A 21,666-nucleotide genomic window follows, 5' to 3' on the forward strand; every position below is an offset into this window, starting at 1 on the left:
TCTTTCACCAGACCTAGCACTTACGAAAGCCAGAAACACACACAAGGAAAGATGCTTGCACCAGTTCTTCGCACATCACCTGAGCACTGTATCTACATTTCTTTAATTGGCAAATCTATATTTCCTCTTCTGCTCCACGACAACTCAGTCCCAAGAATATCAGGCTGCTCTTTCATCATATTGTTCCACACCTTCATGAAGCATTTCATAGTTTATTAGGAGCTTAGCTGGCCAAGAAATCCTCAGCAAACATGAGGGGCTGGTTTCAGGGATGCTCAAAGATTCTAATTACAGCTGAAGGGTCCAAGAGTGGGCGGGAGTGCCATGGAGCAGTTGTTCAGCAAAAATGGTACAGGTTGAGTTATCTTCTGTGCTTTTGGCACACCAAGGCCCAACTCTGCATCTGTCATGTAGCATTAAGGACTAACTGAAGAGATGATGTTGACGTCATTGGAGTACTGTATAAGACGAGGACTGGTGCAGCACTGATGCGGAAAAGTATGACGCGAGAGGCGAAAGATGCCAGCGGGTATCTGCAGCCATTGTCCAATGTTTAGTTTACGGGTGCTGGAGCAATCTAGAGCATTGTGGGCTTATGGCAGTGGGCTGCAGCCACAGCAGAGAGGCAAGCAAGGTACAGAGAGGCAAGCAAGGTACAAAGAAGCAAGTCTTCAGCAAATTCTTAACACTACGTCCCACATTATGAGTAGCCTCCCTAATTCTGATGGAGCCGTTAACAGCAGTTACCAGCTACCTCAGAGTTATAAGTTTCCAGTCGTTCACACAAAGATTTTGGCTGGTATAAGCAGATGAAATCTCCCGGTGAAACAACAGGAATATTTCTGGATTCCCATGTTATTCTCTCAAAACATGAAATCTCTTGTCAGTTAACCACCACACAAATTACTGTCATACCCGGTAACAGAAATTCCAAGGTAGGGAAATAACAGGGTCACTTGGAATGATGCCTTTAGAGTTGGTTTGGGGGTGTTGTTGAGAGACCTAACTGAAGTTATGTTTCCACACACCTGAACATAAATGGCTTGCTGGTCCCTTATTCACCCAGTAAGCCAACATTTGATCCCTGTAGTGATCCAGCTTTCCTGTCATAGGCTGAATGCTGGTCTTTCTATTTTTTTGTGGATATTCATCTTTTCAGATACTTATGTTTTAGTACTGCTAATTCTCTTTGGTCTTATTATCACAAGTGTAGAGTGGTACATCCTTAAAGTCCCCAAAAGGCTTTGAGTCTGGAATGTTGCCTGCAGTCTCCAGTCTATCCCTCACCATACTCTCAGCTCACAGGAGAAACTTCAATGTGAACTGTGTTTTAAATTCTATTGACTTCATCCACCCTTATTAAAATGACAGCTGTTACTAAGAATGTGTTTACCAATCATCCGCCCTCTCCACTGATTTTGGTAGCTATCTGCAGTTCCACATCCATGAGTAATTTGACTAAACCAACAGCTCATTACCTGTTTTTCTCAGGCTGTGAGCTGCTCCATGTGTCCTTACAAGTTTCTTTCCTATTCACCCACATGTATGACACACATCTAACTGCACAAGACTGAAAAAGACATGTGCAATGGAATGAGAATATCTGTAATTCAGAGCCATCTATCAGCAACGTTTCTACAATTCCCATGCCCAGGTCCACTCTGTTTATTGTTCACTTTGATCACATAGTCTTGCCTACACAATGCTTTACTGACAGTTTAAGTTCTTCCTCTGTAATTGCATTCTATTCAGTTCAATGAATGAATCATTACTGGGCCATTTAAAGGTCCATCTCTGAGCTAGTAAGCTACTCATTCCTGACCTGAAAAGCCCTGACCACTCTACCCTCTCCAATCACATTTATACATGTTTTTGAGTTTCTCGCTTTGTGAATTACACTTTATTGAGCAAGAGCCTCCCATTGTGGAGCCAGTGAGCCATTTCCTCTCTTTCCCTTAATGTCAAAGGAGAATTGTATTTTTCCCAAGACTGTATGTTCACTGTGATTTCCTTCTGAACTGAATTGAGGCATGTTCAAATCACACACGTCCTCACCAGTCTGAGAAAAGAAGTAAGCTCCTTGTCTTCCCTTTCGAGGCTTTGTCTTCCCTATATATTCATGAGCTACATTAAATGCAAAACCAATCTGAGTGAGATATACTATTCTCAGTGTCTTTTTATGCATTAGAAAAGTATTTCTCTAACAAGGAAATTTCATGCATCTTCATAACAATCCATAGACCCACCTGAACACTGAAACCCGGAACAGAATTGAGATGAACGAAGAAGATGAGACACAAAAAATTATCCAATTAAAACACAAAATGCATTTGTAAAATACAACAATTGCTTTACATTGTGACATTTTGTTTATGTTATGATTTGTCTTTGTATATATCTTTAATTTTAAGAGAGAAAACGTGAAGCAAATATCATTTTAACAGGCATTTGATTTTTGGTTTCACTGGAGAGCTGTTTTCCTCTTCTTATAAATGTGTTCCAGGATCCTGAATGTGGATGGGGTTATTCACTGTTAATGAACTTATTTAATACCCTTGATAAAGAACTGGTGTTACAGGTATTTTTTTCATATTGTTTAGCTTCCTTTTGTTTGTTTGTTTTTTACATGCCAAGCAACCCTGATGCTCTTTTCTATTTGGCAAATTCACATTTGTATGTGATGAAAGCAAAAATAGCTCATTCACTTCTATAGTCTATACCATTACTAAAGAACCAATCCAATGTGTCCATGTCGGTCTGGAAGAGGCCTGAGCAGCAGAAGTGAGTATTAAGGAACATGGAGTGTTTTCTGCAGCTCATCCACCATTTGTGCCTTATTTCCAAATACTTGTACATGGTGCTTGAGTTAGAAGGTGCTCAAAAATGAGAATGTGCTCCCTTTTACAACACTGTTGCACTCAAACAATTTTAGTGTTGCCGACATCATGCAACCAAAATGCAAATGCAGGCCTAGAAATTTCCGCCTGTTTCCTTTGAGCCTAAGAGATCTGAAGCCCTTCTGTGCAAGCAAACCGTACCTGGACACTCTGGCTTTCAAATCCCAGAAGTTCAGATTCCCGTCAACATCTCCCAGCACCAAGGTATCTCCCTTCCAAGCAATGCAAGTAATGCTGCCCATGCTACCCTATGGAAAATAAACAAAGGCAAACACAAATGAGTGGGTATTTTGCTTACATTTTAATGCCACACAAATGGACAGATTATCTTAATGCTAGGAGGTGCTTTAAACTACCATTTTCATTAACACTAAAAATAGCATGATGCCATCAATCTTTGGGCTGACAGGTCTAGTAAACATTTCAGTAATTTAAACCTGAGTTCAACCGCGGGTAGCCACGCCACAGAGCAAAAATTCTTAACTTAAGAAAATTAATAAAGCATTTAGAAGTACCAAAAGAGTTAAAAAGTCAAAAACACAAGACAATAAAAACCCCAATTTGATTGATAAAAACAGAAAATATTTTAATGAATGAAATGACACCAAAATGAGAAAACTCCAAAAAGGGGAATCAGAGATATGATTTTTTAAATTTTTAAATAAAGCTAGCAGCAAAAAGCGCAAAGCGCCAACTAGAGGAAAATAGCTGTGCTACATCTGGACAAAGGTAAGCTTTGAGGCCAACTGCGATGGAGTGCTGGGCAGATACAAGGATCATGTTGGTCCAGTTCAAAGTATTACTTTAGGACTTAGAAGTTTTTCTGGAGGCAAGGTAGTTGTCGATGAGTCATCAGCAGGGCAAGCTGTAAGCTGGATCCAAGCCGAGGTTTGAGGACCGCAAGTTGCTGAACAGCAGTGTCCTGGTGCAGTCATAGATAAAGGGGGAAAAGCTCAGAGCAGGCAAACACAGGCGTCTGTTCCCAGGAGGGTCTCCAAGTCAGTTGGTTTCGGCTCGTTGTCACGCTTGTTGCAGCTAGCTATGTTTGGACTTGGAAACTTTTCTGGAAGTCAGATCTCCTTCAGCAGGACAAACCTGCCAGTTTGATCCACCTGTCGATCTGACCGGAGATCCAACGTCAACAGCATTGGCTCAATGGTGGTCCCAGTCTTCCTCCAGTTCTTTAGTGGAAAAGTTGGCAAAAACTTTCCAAGTCAAAGCTTTTTAGTCCCACGAGGAGTAAACTCTAACATCAGCCAACAGTTCCAAGACCTCAGGAACATCACTTGGGGGTCAGGACTTATTCCAACAGTACGCAACAGCAGGGTTCTGAGCAAGTCCCATTGAAACTGGTTAACTTGCATCAGTTAAGTGGGGTTCTTGCAGCTTTTATGCCCCTGCAGCTTAACAGAAGCTCAGCTAACTGACCCATGGAGTCCACTTCTTGGTTGCGGTCCTACATTTTATACCCATGTGCCAGCCTGAGGGTGGGGGATACTCTTAACAACTCCTAACCAGTGGGGTGACCGTTCTCAGGGTTGACCTTATCCATTTGCTAAGCACAATTTGTGTATTTTACTGAAAGCTAAACCATGGTGCCCCAGTCTACCTGAAACCATAATATTCCTTTTGTTGTACAGAGCTCCAGTGCCAACTACAGAGGTGTGGCCAGAGAAATGGGCAAACCTTCCCCTGGGGTCCCTCAAAACTGGTTCTAGGTGCAGCACCTCTCCCACTGGGAGTAGTGTCCTTCTGGCAAGTAGGACAACAGAGGGGGCAGGCCCAGGTGTGAGCTTTATCTGCCAATGACAGGGGAGGCATCCTATGAAGTTAATTACATTCGTAGGTACAGCCCAGATTACCTTCCTGTCCCAGGAAGGTCAGCCCCTCTCTCTTTGTCTCAGTTGTGGAACCCACTTCACACCTAACCAAGGAGTCATTCAGCTCCCGGTAGACAGTGTTCACGGACAAAAAGACACATTTGGCTCCAGCAGGAAAATTATAACTTTTCAAAAGGGTAATATGAAATTTGACAATGACGTTGAATTTTAAATTACTTTTTTTATTAAAACGAGTTGCTGAATCATTTTTCAAACTACTCCCAAACTGAACCTAGGCAGTATACAGTGTTAAAATGTAATCCAATACATTCCTATAGAGAGCTAACCTTGCCACAGTGAAAAATTACATTGGAGGTTTTTCACTGCCAGGACATGTAGAACATAAAATATACATGTCCTTCTTTTGAAATAATATGGACACTACCCTGTTGGCATTTAGGGACAACCTTAGGTGAGACATATAAGCATTAAAAAAGGAAGATTTAGGCCTGGCAAAAGGTTTACTTTGCCAGGTCGAATTGGCAAGTTTTACAATGCACACCCACACTGCAGGTCTGGAGACATTCCTTGCATTGCCACTCTAGTGGTGGCACAATGTGGGCTGCAGCCAAACCTGTAGGCCCTGGTTACACCTTCCTATCGTTTACAAGCTATACAAGGGACTTATAGGTGAGTTGAGTAAGCCAATCTGGAGCACAGCTAATTTTGACATTTTTGAGGGGTCAAAACACATGTACTGGGACCTGGTGAGTAGTGCTCCTGTGTGCAGTATCAAAAATAAAATATCAGGATCAGTTAACGAAAATGGAGGTGACTGTAAAAAAAACAGAGGCATTTTCTTATAGTGAGCAACAAACCTAAAAAGTAAACTCACAGATGGAAGGAGCTCAATTATAAGAGACATGTAGATTGAATATGTTACCTAGCACACTGGTAAGCTGGAACAATATCAGTGCATGTGTACAAGATATGTACACAGTTCATAAGGCTATATCTAGTTTATCAATACAGTATAATAGAATAAAAGCACGTTCAAAAGAGAACAGAGCTCTATAACAGTAACAGAAAGTGGTTTTGAGAACAAAACATGGCCAAAAACATAACTTTCATTCTATGAAGCACTAAAACAACTAACTATATCACTTAGGAACATAGGTGGGCAGTGAGGAAAATGGCTGAAAGAAAAAGTCTGGTTTTCATCTTTCCCAATGCCAGTATTTACATTTGCCCTAGGAGCACTGACAGATTGTGTTGAAATGACTTCAATTTGATAGTTTATAAATTATCTCAGAACCCACTTAAATGTCACAAAACCTACCAAGTCTGCATAAATGTGACTTTACAACGCCCACTAAGATGTCACAGCTCACAAAGTGATTTCACAAAGTTCAAAGAGATTTCAAAACATCAATCACATTAAAAATCTCAATAAGGCATCAAATCCTAATGGGATTTCACAAAGCTAAATAAGAATATAAAAGCCCAAGCCTGACTTCCAACAGCACAAACTAGTGACAGTGCCAATGAGACTCTGGATTTTTGCGGAACATCATGTGACCTATCATACTGTTGAACTTGGCCCTCTCTGCAAGGTTGCCCCAAACCTTTTGCTTTCACCTCTCTTGTTTTCTGAAATTTGTTTTTACTGGTATTAGGACTCTGTGGACTTTACCGCTGATAATCAGTGCTAAAGTGTGTGTGCTCTCTCCATAAAACATGGTAAAATTGGGCTACACCGTATTGGCACATTTAATTTACTTATAAGTCCCTAGTAAAGTGGCACAACATTTATGCAGGGCGTGTAACTTAAATTCTACTAGTGGACCTACAGCACGTATTGTGCCACTTACTAAAGTAGCACAATAAAACATGCATCAGGCTCTTGCTACAGCAGCTTGTAGTGCATGTTAAAACTGCCACTTCGACACAGCAAAATAATCCTTTTGGCAGGTCTAAACATTCCTTTTTAATACATGTTTGTCACCCCAAAGATAGGTCCAATACAGCCTATGGGGTCGGGTGGATTGTATTTAAAAAGTAGGACATGTGTATGTTAAGTATTACATGCCCTGGTAGTGAAAAACTCTGATTCATTTTTCACAACTGTAAGGCCTATCACTCCTATTGGATAATATAGGATACCTTATGTCAAATAATAAGAGCTAACTGTTGATTGGGAGCAAGTGGGAATATCATGTTTGGACTCAAATGAAATTTAATTCATAACCCTCTTTGATGGTAAAGTCAGATTTTACATAACAATTTTGACAATGTAACTTTTAGAAAGTTGGTATTTTCCTGCCCAAAATCTGCTAAGGCCTTCCAGGAGTTTCCAGCTGCCTGGGCTGGTTAATGCCCCACCATTAAGAATGCATATTGGGCACAAATGGTGAGCAACAGGGGACTAGTTGGGGGCAGGATGGGCTATTTTGTCAGGACAGTTGAGGGCTGAGGTGTTCCCTGCCACCACTTACATTTCAAAGGGCTTGCCTCCAGCACACACAAAGAAATCTAACACTAGTCTTTTGTGACTGTAAACATCTTTGAGCCCTGGCAGGGGATGAGTATACTCTTCCAGACCCAGATGAGGGGTAGCCTAAAAAATTCCCCCACTTCAAAGGATGGCATTGGGTATACATATTGGACATCCTGAGCCACTATTCAGTAGACTTCTGAACTTGAAGACATTACAGAGGAAGGACGGACTTGTTCCCCAGAAGACTGCCCTGCTGCTTTCAGCTTGCCATGTTTTTCAGATTACTGTCCTGCTGTTTGAGCCCTGTCTTGTTTTTTAGAGAACTGCCCTGCTGATTAATGCTTGGCTTGCTCCCCGGAGGAGTGCCCTGCTCTCTGTGAAGGAAGACTAGACCTGCTTCCTTCATCCCAGGCTACCAGAGTGGCTCCAAGGGTCAATTGGCTGACCTCATGCTCTGACCTACAGAGACACAACATGCTCCAGAAGTCTTCCTGCAAATGCCCAGCTGACCTGCTGCAACTGGGCCTGCCTGACTGCTGCTACAGTGAGTCCTTGATCCCCAAGAGGTGCTTCCCGGGTCCTGGACTCTTGGCTGGCATCAGAGTGCACTCCTCGACAAGGAAAGGAGAAATTCTAAAGTTCTGGACTCTTCGCACCACACTTTGAGAAGGTAACTTTATTTGAGGGACTAACCTGGTCCCTGCATCCAGCCCGTGCTCCATCGTGATTAGCCTGAACTTGTGACTTTCCCTGGTCTAGCATGACCAGATGACCGTGAGTGGCGCTGTTTTCTTTTAGGTGCAATACCTACCTAAAACTTAACAATTGTATATCTGCGGTTATACTGATTGGATATTTGAAGTTTTGGTATCATTTAAGAAATTAAAATGTATTTTATGTTTCTAAATTTATATGTTTTTTTTAACATGTTGTGTTTACACTTTATTACTGTTTGTGTGCCGCATAAATGCTCTACACATTGCCTCAAAGTTAAGTGTGACTGCTTTTGTTCCAATCTACCGGAGGGTTAAGGACAGGTTAATTTAGTGACTTTTGTAGTTCACCCTGACAAGGATTGTGGTTGTTGCCTGAGTGGGACTTCCTTCCCACTCAATCAATAATCCGATTTCAGTCGTCTCTTCAAAACATGCATCAAGACTATATAAAATGTAAGAAGTGAGCCCAACAAGCTTAACCAAGCCAAAAACTTCACAAAGGCAAATCAGATTTCATGAAGCCAAATGAGGCTCCACCACACCTAACTACTTTAACAAGTCTCATGTGTCAGGAAGTCAAATTGTGATTTCAAATCCTGATTGAAAATTTTGGGTTCATATGCCTCTTGCTCGTGTTCATTTTGATCATCTTACTTATTGGTTTTCGAGTTGTTGGTTGGCTTCTTCAATAACATCACATTTGGTGTTCCAACAATACAGTCTCAGAATCGGAATCCACGTGGACACTTATGGCTCCTTCAAAGTTGGAAAGTGATTCCAGTACAGCCATATTTGCTGTTTTCAGCCGTAATACAATTATAAGTTGGTAGGATTTACTGCACCCAAAATTTCCAAGTGTACCAAAACTCAGATACAGTGCAACCTGTTAAAAGCCAGTTGAATATGTGCCTGGTAACGAATGGGGATAAACATGTGGAATTATGTGCAAAATTTCCAGAGCCCACATCTTATTTCCCATTCCACACCAAAATCTCATTATTACACGGTAACAGTGGAGGACACTGGAGGCAAACATTTTCAGTTGTGAATTTACCACCAAACAGTTGCTGTGCTACTTGTGATCAGCCCCATAGTGTGAGACAAGTACCAGATCCTCAGGACTACAACAACCAAGCAACTCAGGGCCACATCAGAACAATGGTTAGTCAGTCTCTGACTTGCATGCATTCTCACTTTATGGATGTCCCTGAAGAGCGTTTCAAATTGACTGTTTGCAAAGTTTCCATTTACCCACCACCTAAGGCAAGGAAGGAAAATACAGCATGTCAAGAAATTGAGGCTGAGAGAGGGTTAGATCAAAAGTGGAAAGGTCATGCACATTCATGTGCAAAATGCACTCCACAGGTTAGATTAATTAATTCAACCTCTGACAACTACCTGCAAACACAGAATCCTAAAAGAACTCAGTCTATAGTTTCGGAACCCCCATGAGTTAAGTGCACTCTATATGACCATGCAATGCTCCCACATGCCTCATCAACTGTCCACATCCAGTTACTACATGTTTTATCCAACATGCAATCTACTGGTATGGTATATGCCCTAACTTGTGGCAGACTGGATGTTGGAAAGTAGAGAACGCGTACTGTAGATTTAAGGGAAGCCCCACTGATTGTTGCAGTAGTGTGGCTGTCTTTTGGCCTTGCCTATGGATAAGAACAACAAATCCCTAATCAGAGATATCAGCCAACAGAGGCAGAAACCCTGCTTCACAAAGCTTGGTTAAATAAAACAGAGCAGTACTACTGCCATTAAGAAAGTAAACATTCTTCTCCTAGAAAATAGGAAGGGTGGATCTAAGTGCCAGAAATATACCTTCGAGCTCCACAAGAATGGTAAGAAAAGTATCTGTCCTTGAGTGCCCAGAGAACATGATTATGGTGACTTTGGCAATGTGTTCCACAGTTGCATTCTAATGAACCAGTGGTCCCATAATCTGAAGAGTATGAAGACCCCTTTAAAATGCTTGTGTCCGGGGTCATAAAAGGAAACGACCGAAGACAAGACACTTTGAATGAGGTTCCAGGGACTTATCTTAGTTTAGTTATACCTGTCAGCTGTACTTGTGCCAAGGGGATGACTAGCATATGGGTTGCTTGAGACCTTTAGGTCTCCAGAACCACTAGATTGGTGGATGATTGGTAAGATGATTGCTCAAGTTAGGAAAGAATTTTCTCTTTCAGTAGAATGAGAAACCCAACAATCAGTCTAGCTCTGCTTCTATAGACTGAAGCCTCTGCCACTAGACAATATGAGCCTTCATTGGGTACACAGAAAATGCCAGATTGTACATTGTTGCAAACTAAATGAAAGCTCACTCAACGACAATGGAGATTGAGCTACAACTAGCTAATCTAAGTGGGGGGAAGACAAATATTTGGTGAAAGTGAAAATGCGCAGGCACTGCCGGCATCTGTTTTGGTAGTAGCACCATCTGATGACAAATTTAGGTACGGAGACAATGGTGTACCTTGGTTGATACAGGAAAGTAAGCATCTTGAAGATCTACACATTCCATCCATTCTTCCGTGCTCATCGTCTCTGCAATTGGAGTTAGAACTACAACGTGGAGTGATTTTTCGAGCCGAAGCTAGTTCAGGTTTTTGAGTTCTGAAATCCGCCTGATGCTCTTGATCTCCTAAATATAAGAAAGTGACTTAAATAAAACCCCAATGCAATTCTGGCTCCAGGTTGATTGCTCCCAGAAGCTGTTCAGCCTGTGCTCCAGAAGCTCTGGCGCTACCTTCTGAAATCTTGGAGGTCATGAGAAAGGGAATGAGAGAAGTGTCAACACATAAAACTCCCTGAACATGTTGAGAACCGATTTTTTTCAGGAATGAGCATCTACGGAATGTGAAAAATAGGCTTCCTGCTATAGTGAGGTAAGGTCAGATCAATAGAGGAAGCTCATCAGCCATACGAGAAACTACAACTGGCTTCTTTGTGGAATCCTTGTGGGTGGCATGTGAAGAAGTGTCTGGTTTTGATTTAGCTCCCTTCTGTAGTTTTGACTTGATATAAGCTGTTTTGGACTGCTATCTAGAGTGAGGACTTTATAAAACCATTAAGGTTATTAATCCCCCGGCTTTTCAGGAGTCAGTATGACAGCTCATTCAGAGGAAAGATAAAGCAAAGTTCTGCCATCAGGGATTAGCCTTGACATTATCCTGAGAAATGTGTGTAAATAGGTGTTCAACATGTTTGCTTTTTTGGGTTTCACAATCTGGAATTTGTGCTGGCTAGGTTATCTCTTTTCTCAAATCACTGAACCACCTAATTTTGCCTATTTACAAATTAGAAACTATCATCACCAAAACCCCATTGATTTATCTAAGAGACAGTTCAGATGCAAGGTTTACTTTTCTACCCCAATTTTCCAAAGCATTAGACCCTGGAGGGAGGCTCAATGACAGCTGAAAGAGGAGGCTGAATTCGTATTTCTCTGACACTGCACAGGTGTTGCAGGCATCATGTAGGTATTGCGTCTCATTCCCATAATCGTAAAATGGAATTTGTTTTGTTAACAATATAACAGTACTATTTAAGCACGTTTCCATGCCATCCACACCATGTCCGTAAGAAACCTGGCTGGTGGTAACTCCAGCCGGCTACCACTGCCCTGCTCTCACTCTCACACAGCCTCACTACGATATTTACTAAAGCAATCTGTGGCCGGATCCGAAAGAGCTGGTCGCTGTTTGACAAAGCTGCTTTTAGATGGGAAAATATGCGACCTGGCAGAGGCTTATGCTCTCTATCTTGAATGATGACCTACACAGAAAAAAAGCGATACAACAGCTGTCAATTTAAATACTCTTACTGAAAATATCCTTGATAAATATATACAGTTTGGTTGGAAAGTCTGGTAATGATCAGAGAAACACACAAACAATTATCATGCTTCGCATTCCTCACTTTATTAGAAGGGTCACCAATTCTGAGAAATGCCATACAAAAGACATCAAATTGTATTCCTAGTCTAAAAGCTTGCAATACCAATCATCCACTTCTTAGTGCTTCGCTATCAGACTAACTCCGTCCATCATGCACACCAAAAGAAACTCAACTCCATCCTGGTTTGTGTTGTTATGTTTTTTGCTATTTATACAGTGCAAACAAAAAATCAAGGACAATGAAACATTTTACAGCAAAACAAAAGAAATGTAAAAAGAACCTTTTAAGCAAGAGAAAGTCAGATGATACTAATCGTGGGCCACGGGAACAAAGGGAATATGTATTGCCACTGGAAGGATTGCAAGAAAGGACTTACAGCCGAAAGGCTGTGTTTTTACTATTTATAAGAGAAATGCAAAAACTTGCACATTGGAGCTGAACGCAAGGTGGGGGATCAACGTCAGAGATGTTTACATGTTTGCTCTAGTTTAATGGTAACTACTGCGGTCATCTTTTTCCTCATAATAGCCATACTTTCAAGTTTGCCTTTCTAGGTCTTGTAAATCCTCTTTCCATGCTTAGCTCTTGACGCCAGAAATATCTGATTAGCTACAGCAGTGGCAAGAGTTTACATATATGTATCCACTCAAAGGTCGTTGGCACACTTTCTATGACTATGATAGAGGCACAGTCCAACTCTTTTGTCTCAGCCTTGTATGCTCATTTGGAGTGTTACCCCCATACCCCTCACTAACACCCCCCCCCCACCCCGGTTCTGATTTCTGCTGTTCAGATATACTTTTTTTTGTTAGTAAACATTTTTAGCTTTCGAATTGCTGTGTGCGGAGATTTTCTTTAACAATAGGTTTGGCTATCCTAAGGAGGTGAAATTGTTAAGAAGGTGTGGGTGATGCTGAGGATGTGTTTGCTGAGGGAGAGATGTGCACCGAGATTAACACAATGGAACTAGGCATGTGGAGTGATGATGGACGATGAATACGTTGAAATCATTCATTAACCATCCTATCACAACCCAGGCAGTATTTTATGGGAAGGGGTGTCCCGTATCTAAAGTGACAGGGAGATATAAGGGTAGCACGATGCAACCATCAGACCCATTGCTTTAAGGGCATTAACAACCACTACGGTGGTCAGTCTTCCAAATACATCACTGGCAAAATCCAGACTGGAAAGTGGAGAAGAAATCGGACTTGGGGCCAGATGTAGGAAACAGTTTGCGACTCGCAAACGGCAAACATTGCCGTTTGCGAGTCGCAGACCGGAGTTTCCTATGCAGAAATGCATTTTGCGAGTCGGAACCGACTCGCAAAATGCATTTCCGACTCGCAAATAGGAAGGGGTGTTGGAGTCGCAGTTACCATCCACTTGAAGTGGATGGTAACCCACTTGCAAATTGGAAGGGGTCCCCATGGGACCCCTTCCCCTTTGTGAATGGACCCCAAAATATTTTTTCAGGGCAGGTAGTGGTCCAAGGGACCACTACCTGCCCTGAAAAAATTCCGAAACAAAAGGTTTCGGATTTTTTTTTAAGTGCAGCTCGTTTTCCTTTAAGGAAAACGGGCTACACTTAAAAAAAAAAAAAAAACTGCTTTATTGACAAGCAGTCACGGAAATGGAGGTCTGCTGACTACAGCAGGCCTCCATGTTATTGAGTGCCCATAGTCGCTATGGGGCCGCAATTTGCGACCCACCTCATTAATATTAATGAGGTGGGTCTTTGCGACCCCATAGCGACTCGCAGACGGTGTCTGAGACACCGTTCTGCATATGGTTTTGCGACTCGGAACTTGCGAGTCGCTCGGAGTTGCAATTTCCGAGTCGCAAAACCAAGTTTTGCTACATCTGGCCCTTGGTTACAATCTCTTTAACCTTGCTATGTTTTTTACAAGTGGTGATGTTTTTCTTGTGGGCGAGACACAAGTGGGATAGTAACTGTGCTTTTTGGGGGACGGCATTAGTGAAGGTAGGTGAGGTGGGGATGGTGATGAAAGGGACAAACTGTAGTGAGATAAAGAACAGGACCTAGCACTTAAGAAACTCAAAATGAGAACACGAGAAGTGAAACCCAATCTACAAAGAAGAGTGTGGGTGTTTGGGGTCATACCAAAAAGAGTAAGGGTAAATGTGAAAAACTGTGATATAAGGCAGCAGTGGAAGTGTGATAGGTAACAGACACATGGATGCTAAACCAGGTGTGCAGAGGAAGGAAAATAAGTAGTGATGATGTGTGCATGAAGTGAAAGAGGTGGAAAGGGGATGGATGGAGTATGATTGGAAGAGGCATGTGTAAGAGAGAAGACGTGTTAGAGTGAAATCTGTATTAGATGGATAGAATGAAAGGTGAAACAGAATCCCTGCCCATGTTTTAATTGCCCTTAGTATGAGAATCAGACAGACATCACACAAGGGTTCAAGAGCTATTCTCAGGGAACAAGTAAAGAGATAGCAGCTTATCATTTCTGTGGAAACTACGGAGGCAAGTCATATTTTGCAAAAATGAACAGTAACAGAGTTACAGTTAAGTATTCTTTTAAGAGTTATGTTTAAGGGTTGTTTTAGGTAACCGCAGATTAGCGTCAGATGTGAACCAAGCACTGATATTTAACAATATGAGTGCACAAGAAACTGTAATTCAAAAGAGAATGGATTTTTTTAGTAATCTTCTTTAATACTTTGCAGGACGACTGGGTAGGTGAAGGCCAAAAGAAGAACAAGATGCCCCAAACCAACATGATTGTGTGTGGGGCACCCAGAGACACAAAAACGTATGGTCTTTCCCACCCTGAGTTTGCAACTAATGATTTTATTACATCCATGTCTGCTCACAATTGGCATTCAATCCAGTGGAAAAACAGTATGTGTCCGATCATGATGCCAGATGAAAACATAAAAGGAAAAATAAGAAGGAAAAGGGACATTTTTTAATCCCAGGCTCCCTCCGCAGGTGGAGGAGAATGTGATGGCTTGAGAAGGCTCACTGGAAGTGCACAAAATAACCTGTCTCAAAGTGTATCATTGATCTTGGTAGCCTTGTGCAATTTACAGCACACCACCAAAATGAAAGATAGATCAGCCTTTAGTGTCAATGGACCACCAAATACACAAAACAGAGCAGGGGTTGGAAAGAGTGAGGGACAATGTCTCCGGGCTGGATTCTTCAGTGGTATATTGGGAAGTGGTCGGAAAATACAGCCCAATTTTCAAAACACTGCAGCCTTATCAGTGCTGTCCATGGAATCTCAAGTTGAACATGTGCAATACAGTTTGTGCACTGAATTTTTTTCGTTTATTGGGGTTTCCAAAGCTGCCTATGACTGAGCGAGTCCCACTTTGTTACAGTTTAGAGGCTGCTGAAGGGGAAGATTCATGCTACTGACTCTTTCCTGAGCTGTGGTGCACAAGGTATACATACTCAAGTTAGGCTGCAAGGTGGGGCGAGGACGGAAGGAGAACAGTCACCACTCAAAGTCTAATGGGCCTTCACACAGCTAATTATCATCGAAGGGTAACTACTGATGGAAAAATAGTACTGCTTTTTCCAGGTTATAGTCAATACATAGAGGAAGAGGTGGCATTTATAACACATCACGATGAACAGATCAATATGAAGAAAGAGGCGTCCCACTGGCATCTGTTGAAACTTACAGTAGGCTGCAAGTTTCTTCAAAGGAGGGGGCGTCAGGGGCTTTTTTTAATCCAAGACGAAAGCAGACTGTCATGACTTACCAGGGTTAGACAGCCATGGGATCGGGTTTAAGTAAACTCCTGTAGCTCATTATGTGGCAGGGAATGAGGGCCTAGAAAATCGGAATGGGCACTAGGCGTTCAACTTGCTCAAGAGACATGACGTTCCTAGCCATCCCGTGGCAACCCTCTAAAGCTACCCCCCTCCTTGATCTTTTTGGTGCTTCAGACTTTAGTTTGCTTTCAAGGTAAACACTCTTATTTGGCTATTACATGTTCAAAGGGTGACTGCTTAGTTTATTCTTTCGGTGGACATCACATGTACATTTTCTAGTATCCTCAAGGAAATGGTTGGGACATTACTTATATTATATTGGCCAGTTGTGCAACACAGTCCCTAAACAGAATTATCTCTTGGCACTTAACAATATAGTTTATCCACCTGTTCTCATCGACTACCATGAAATGATGAATGGCTGAATGGACCCCACTAGAATTCAAACCTGTGAACTGCATGTTACACACTCATCTCAAAAGCAGATAAATGATTTATCAGTGTACCCTGCATTGTGAAGTGCAGATGTGTATCTTGGTGGGTATCTCTTTTCGTATTCAGATTTATGTTATGTGACCAGCATTTGTATACTGTAAACGACAACAGAAATAAAGGCACCTGTGCCACAGCGTATAAGCATTCACAGCGTTACCAATATTGAGGCAACTGTAACAGAAGATTCAGTCCCACGTAAGGGTGGTTCTATCTCGGTAAGACACCGACACCTAGGGTGAATCAAACCAGCCTACAGTTGGGTCTAGTCCTGTGTGACAAATCAAAATACAAGGGCACACATAGGTAGTGCAATCAGCATGAAATAAACTGCGGTAAATCCGTAGTTATTTGTGGGGTCGTGGAAAGGATGGCAGCTGTATCGGACACAATGTAACGACCTCTGTTTCTGGTCTGGCTATAACACCTTTAATATCCTGCCCATCCAGCAATTCTAACTATTGGAAGGATGCAGATGGTTACAGCGTTGTGCCTGGCTGCCGTCCGATCCAATTATTGAAAGGCAGCCCACCCATGGGCGTAGGAAGTGTGGGGGATGCGGGGGATGTATCCCCCCCCAGATTTTGGAGGGTGGGGGACACGGGGGACGAAGGTGGGGGGGGACAAGGGGACACAATAATTTCCCCCCTCACATCTATTATTCAGAGGGCCATTAGCGCACAAAAGCGCTACTTATGATAGCCCTGTACCGACCATCCTCCAATCTGATGGTAACAGAATGAAGGTGAGTCCGGAGGCCCCCTGCGCCCTCTGCCCTTTTGTTTGTCCTGTTCACAGCTGTGGGAATTAAGGGTGATCATAAGAACAAAGGGCACGAGGAGGAGAAAAGAGTTTTGGATGATTACTGTCTGCATCACCTGCCGCCTTGAAGAGGGGCACTGCAGGATGCCTTCAAGAGGAGCTGCAAGACCATGAGGAAGATCTAAAGAGAGAACAGAGTTGCACTCAGCTTGACACCTGCAGGCTGGAAAGGAGACTGTGAAACACAATATTTGTATTTGCCTAAGATCACACCAGTTGGTGAAACAGTGAAGTCGAGATTGAGCCCAGATTTTACCTTTTCACACAACAATTTAGCTATTAGAAGGGTATATTTTTCTAACATTTATGTTTAATGTTTTGTTTTCAGGGTAATGAAGCAATTGATTACAGTGTGGCTAACAGGGAGAAGCCATATTTCATTTTGGGCCGTTATGCCTAGCGTTATTATTTATGTTGTTGTTATTGTTACATACTTCAGCATATTGAAGTATATTATCTTTTCTCTATCTTTTCTTCACTCTACTCTGAAACAATCTACCCTATGCCACTGCACCCTACACCACTTTTCTCCACTCTGTGCTACTCCACGCCACTGCAATCTATGCTGTACCACTCCACTCTACACCACACCACTGCAATCTATACTATTCTACTCTAACCATTGTACACTACACCCCTACACTCTGCCAGTGCACTGTTTACCACTTTACTCAAAACCAATGCACTCTATCCCACTGCACTCTATGCCCATCTACTCTGCACCACAGCACTCTATTCTACTGCTTTCAATGCCACTGTACTCTGCGCCACAGCACTCCATGCCACTGCACTCTGTCACTCTACAATACACCACTGTACTCTGCGACCCTCTAATCTGCAACATTGCACTTTCTGCCACTGAACTCCACGCCATTCTACTCTGCACCACTGCACTCAATGCCACTGTACTCCGTCCCACTGCACTCTTTTCTGCACCACTGCACTCTAATCTACTCTACACCACTCCACTGTAGGGCACTTCACTCTACTTTGAAATCATCTCCTCTATGCCACTGAAATCTACGCAACTCTACTCTATGCTATGCCAGTCTAATCTATCCTGCACCACGCCAATGTACCCTGCACCACTCCAATCTGCACCACTCTATGCTACTGCACTCTACATCATTACGCTCCACTCTGCAACAATCTACCCTTCACCACTATACTGTACTCTGCAGCAATCTACTCCATGCCACTGCACTCGATGCCACTCTATTCTACTCTCACCACTGTACTCTACGCCACTCTTCTCTACATCACTCTACATCACTGCACTCTAAACCAATGCATTCTATGCCATTCTACTCAACAGCACTGCCCTTTATGACACTCTACTCTGCATCACTGCACTCCACCACCGCACTCTACACCAGTCTACTCTACCTTGCACCACTCCACCATGCAACGCATCACTCTGACACAGCACTCTGAACCACTGCAATCTATGCTGTGCCACTCCACTCTGCTCCCCTCTACTCTTCACCACTCTACGCTACTGCACTGTACGCTAAACCAGTGCAGTATTCACCAATGCACTCTACACCACTTTACTCAAAACCAATGCACTCTATATCACTACACTCTACACCAATCTACTTTGCACCACTGTACTCTATGCCACTTCACTCTAGACCACCCAACTCCACTCTATGACACTTCACTCTGACATTACACTCCATGATACTAGACTCTGACACTCTATTCCAACACTTTCTCCACTCTAACTCTCTACACAACTCTCTATACGCCACTCCATTCCACTTTACTCCACTGTATGCCACTCCACACCACTCTGTGCCACTTCAATCTACGATAATCTACTCAATGCCACTGCACAACCCTCTATGCCACTCCACTATACAACAATATACTATGTTCACTGTAACACTCTACCCAACTTTCTCTATGCCACTTCACATTACTTACCTTCACTCTACTCCAGTTCACTCTTCTTTATGCCTTTCCACTCTACGACACTCTGCAACTCCACTCTATGAAACTCTATTACACTGTGACACTACTCCACTCCACTACTACTACTTTATGGCACTGGTGCTTGATTAGAAATTCAGATCACCTTCTCACTCATATGAGACGTGAGTCCGATTTATCTTCGCTGTTTTGGTTACAAGCACTCTGTAACCCTTTTAACTCAAGCTTAACGAAGGCTTAGGGTGATCCTGATACTTGTCTAGGGTATTGAAATATCGTCGGCCAAAGTACCTTGACTTGAATTTGTGATATCGTACATAAGTTGGCATAAGCATAGGTACTATGAGCTAATGACTTCTTGATTCACTATTTGAGTCATTCATGTAAAAGTCGGTGTGTAAAAGCTTGTAAATCATTATTGTGGATGCTAACCTTGTAGGAAAGTATCCTCGTTCTAGCTTGGTTACCCCCACATTTGGCCTGTTTGCCAGTGTGTTTAAGTGTGTCTACTGGGATCCTGCTAATCAGGACCCCAGTAGTTATGCTCTCTCCCTTAAATTATGGTTGTTGCATACTGGTAACCCAGTATTTCACCCAAAATTGGCATACTGGTGCCCCCTTATAAGTCCCTAGTATATGGTACTTAGGTACCCAGGGCATTGGGGTTCCAGGAGATCCCTATGGGCTGCAGCATTTCTTTTGCCACCCATAGGGAGCCCATGCAAAGGCTTCTCTTCCATTGCAGCCTTCGTGAAAAGGTGCATGCACCCTTTCACTGCCAGTTACACTGCACCAGGTCACTTGTAAGTCACCCCTATAGCAGGCCCTCCAGCCCTGAGGGCAGGGTGCAGAGTAACTGTGTGTGAGGGCACCCTGCACTAGCAGAGGTGACCCACGACCTCCAGGACCATTTTCCCAGACTTCCTGAATGCGGGGATGCCATTTTACATGTGTACTTGAAATAGGTTACTACCTAGTCCCAGCTACATAATGGCAACTCCGAAAATAGGTATGTTTAGTATCAAACATGTTGGAATCATAACCCAAGGCTTTTGTAAGCATTGGTTGTATGATTTCATGCACTCTGGGGGCTCCTTAGAGGACCCCCAGTATTGCCATTCCAGCCTTCTGAGGTTTTCCAGGCAGGCCCAGCTGCTGCCACCTCTCAGACAGGTTTCCGTCCTCCTGTTGCTTGAGACGCTCAAGCCCATGAAGGCAGAACAAAGGATTTCCTTTGGGAGAGGGGTGTTACACCCTCTCCCTTTGGAAATAGGAGTTACAGGCTTGGGAGGGGTAGCTTCCTTCCCCAGGCCACTGGAAATGCTTTGAAGGGCACATTTGGTGCCCTCCTTCTATAATCCAGTCTACACCGGTTCAGCTACCCCCAGTCCCTGCTCTGGCACGAAACTGGACAAAGGAAAGGGGATTGACCACTCCCCTGTCCATCACCACCCTAGGTGTGGTGCTCAGAGCTCCTCCAGAGGGTCCCTGTGTTTTGCCATCGTGGATTCCAAGTTGGCAGCGAACTCTGGGAGCATCTGAGTGGCCAGTGCCAGCAGGTGGTGTCAGAGCCGCCCCCTGATAGGTGCTTACCTGTTTAGCTGACCAATCCCCCTTTCATGGCTATTTAGGGTCTCTCCTTTAGGAGGTTCTTCAGATTCGGATTGCAAGACTCCAGCAGGAATCCTCTGCATCCTTTACTTCACCTTCTCACTGAAGAAACTGCATCTGGACCCTCCAGGAACTCCACAAACTGCAACAACGAAGCAAAGACAACTTCTGCAACATTGTATCTTCAGCTCTTGCCAGCAAATGCAACTGTTTCCCGGTCATGCATCCTCAGAGGGCGCCATGTCTTCAGCCTGCACCAGAAGAATGAACGAATCTCCCTTGGGATGAAGGAGTCATTCCCCTGCTTCAGCAGGCACCTCTCTGCAACAACGACCATCTGCTTGGGTTCCCTCTCCTGTTGAGTTGCATGGATCCTACATCACAGGTGGTGGACTAAAGTGGTCCCGATGGTCCTGACGTCCTACTGTCCAACATTGTTGGAGGTAAGAGCTTGCCTTCCCACGCAAGACAGTAACCCTGTTCACCACATGATTTTCAGTTGCCAAGGCTTGTTGGCATTCTTCTATGAAATTCTTTGTGCACAATGTAACTCTGGCCCCCAGCACTCCTTCCTGCAATGCACAGCTTCCTGAGTGGTTCTCTGGCGGTGTGGGATCCTTTGTTTTTGTGCTGCGTGGGCCTCCTTTTGCAACTCCTTTGTCCCCCTGCTGAAGGACTCCTGTGTGCACTGGCTGGTCTTCTGTGGGCTCTCTGAGTTGCTGAGAGCCCCCTCTGACTCCTCCTCCTGGGTAGAGTCCACCAGGTCCCTCCTGGTCCCAGGCAGTGCCATTTTCCGCTAACCGTGAGCTTTGCGTGTGCCAAGGTTTGTTGGCGGAATCCAGCAACGCAAACCAGACTGCCTTCATCCATCCGGTGTGGGATATCATCTGCACCAACCAGGAACCCGCATCCATCTTCTTGGGTGCAGTACTGACTGTTGTTCTTCACCAGTGGTTCTTCTTTTGCACCTTGATTCAGGTTAGCAGGGGCTCCTGTCCTCCCTGGACTCTTCTGTGCTTCTTGGACCTAGTCCCATTCTTCCACAGGTCTTTAGGTCCAGGAATCCACCCTTTGTGTCTTGAAGTATCTTCTGGTTCTTGCATTATCTTCTTTCTCGCGTTCTTGTGTGTTCTAGGAAAGTTACTGTGATTTACTCCTGCTTTCCAGGGCTCTAAGGTGGGTTCTATTACTTACCTTTGGT

General features: G+C 43.4%; 1 protein-coding gene across 2 annotated transcripts in view; it reads right to left on the reverse strand.

Annotated features, from left to right (window-relative positions):
- WDR11 (WD repeat domain 11) overlaps positions 1 to 21,666 on the reverse strand; it is a 646,314-nt gene that overhangs the window by 160,547 nt on the left and 464,101 nt on the right. For both annotated transcript variants that reach the window (XM_069239226.1, XM_069239227.1), the window contains exon 17: positions 3,039 to 3,145. In XM_069239226.1, coding sequence (XP_069095327.1) covers positions 3,039 to 3,145 — 107 coding nt within the window. The remainder of the gene's footprint in view (positions 1 to 3,038; positions 3,146 to 21,666) is intronic.

This window comes from Pleurodeles waltl, chromosome 6 (assembly GCF_031143425.1).
Source record: "Pleurodeles waltl isolate 20211129_DDA chromosome 6, aPleWal1.hap1.20221129, whole genome shotgun sequence".
Lineage (NCBI taxonomy): Eukaryota > Metazoa > Chordata > Amphibia > Caudata > Salamandridae > Pleurodeles > Pleurodeles waltl.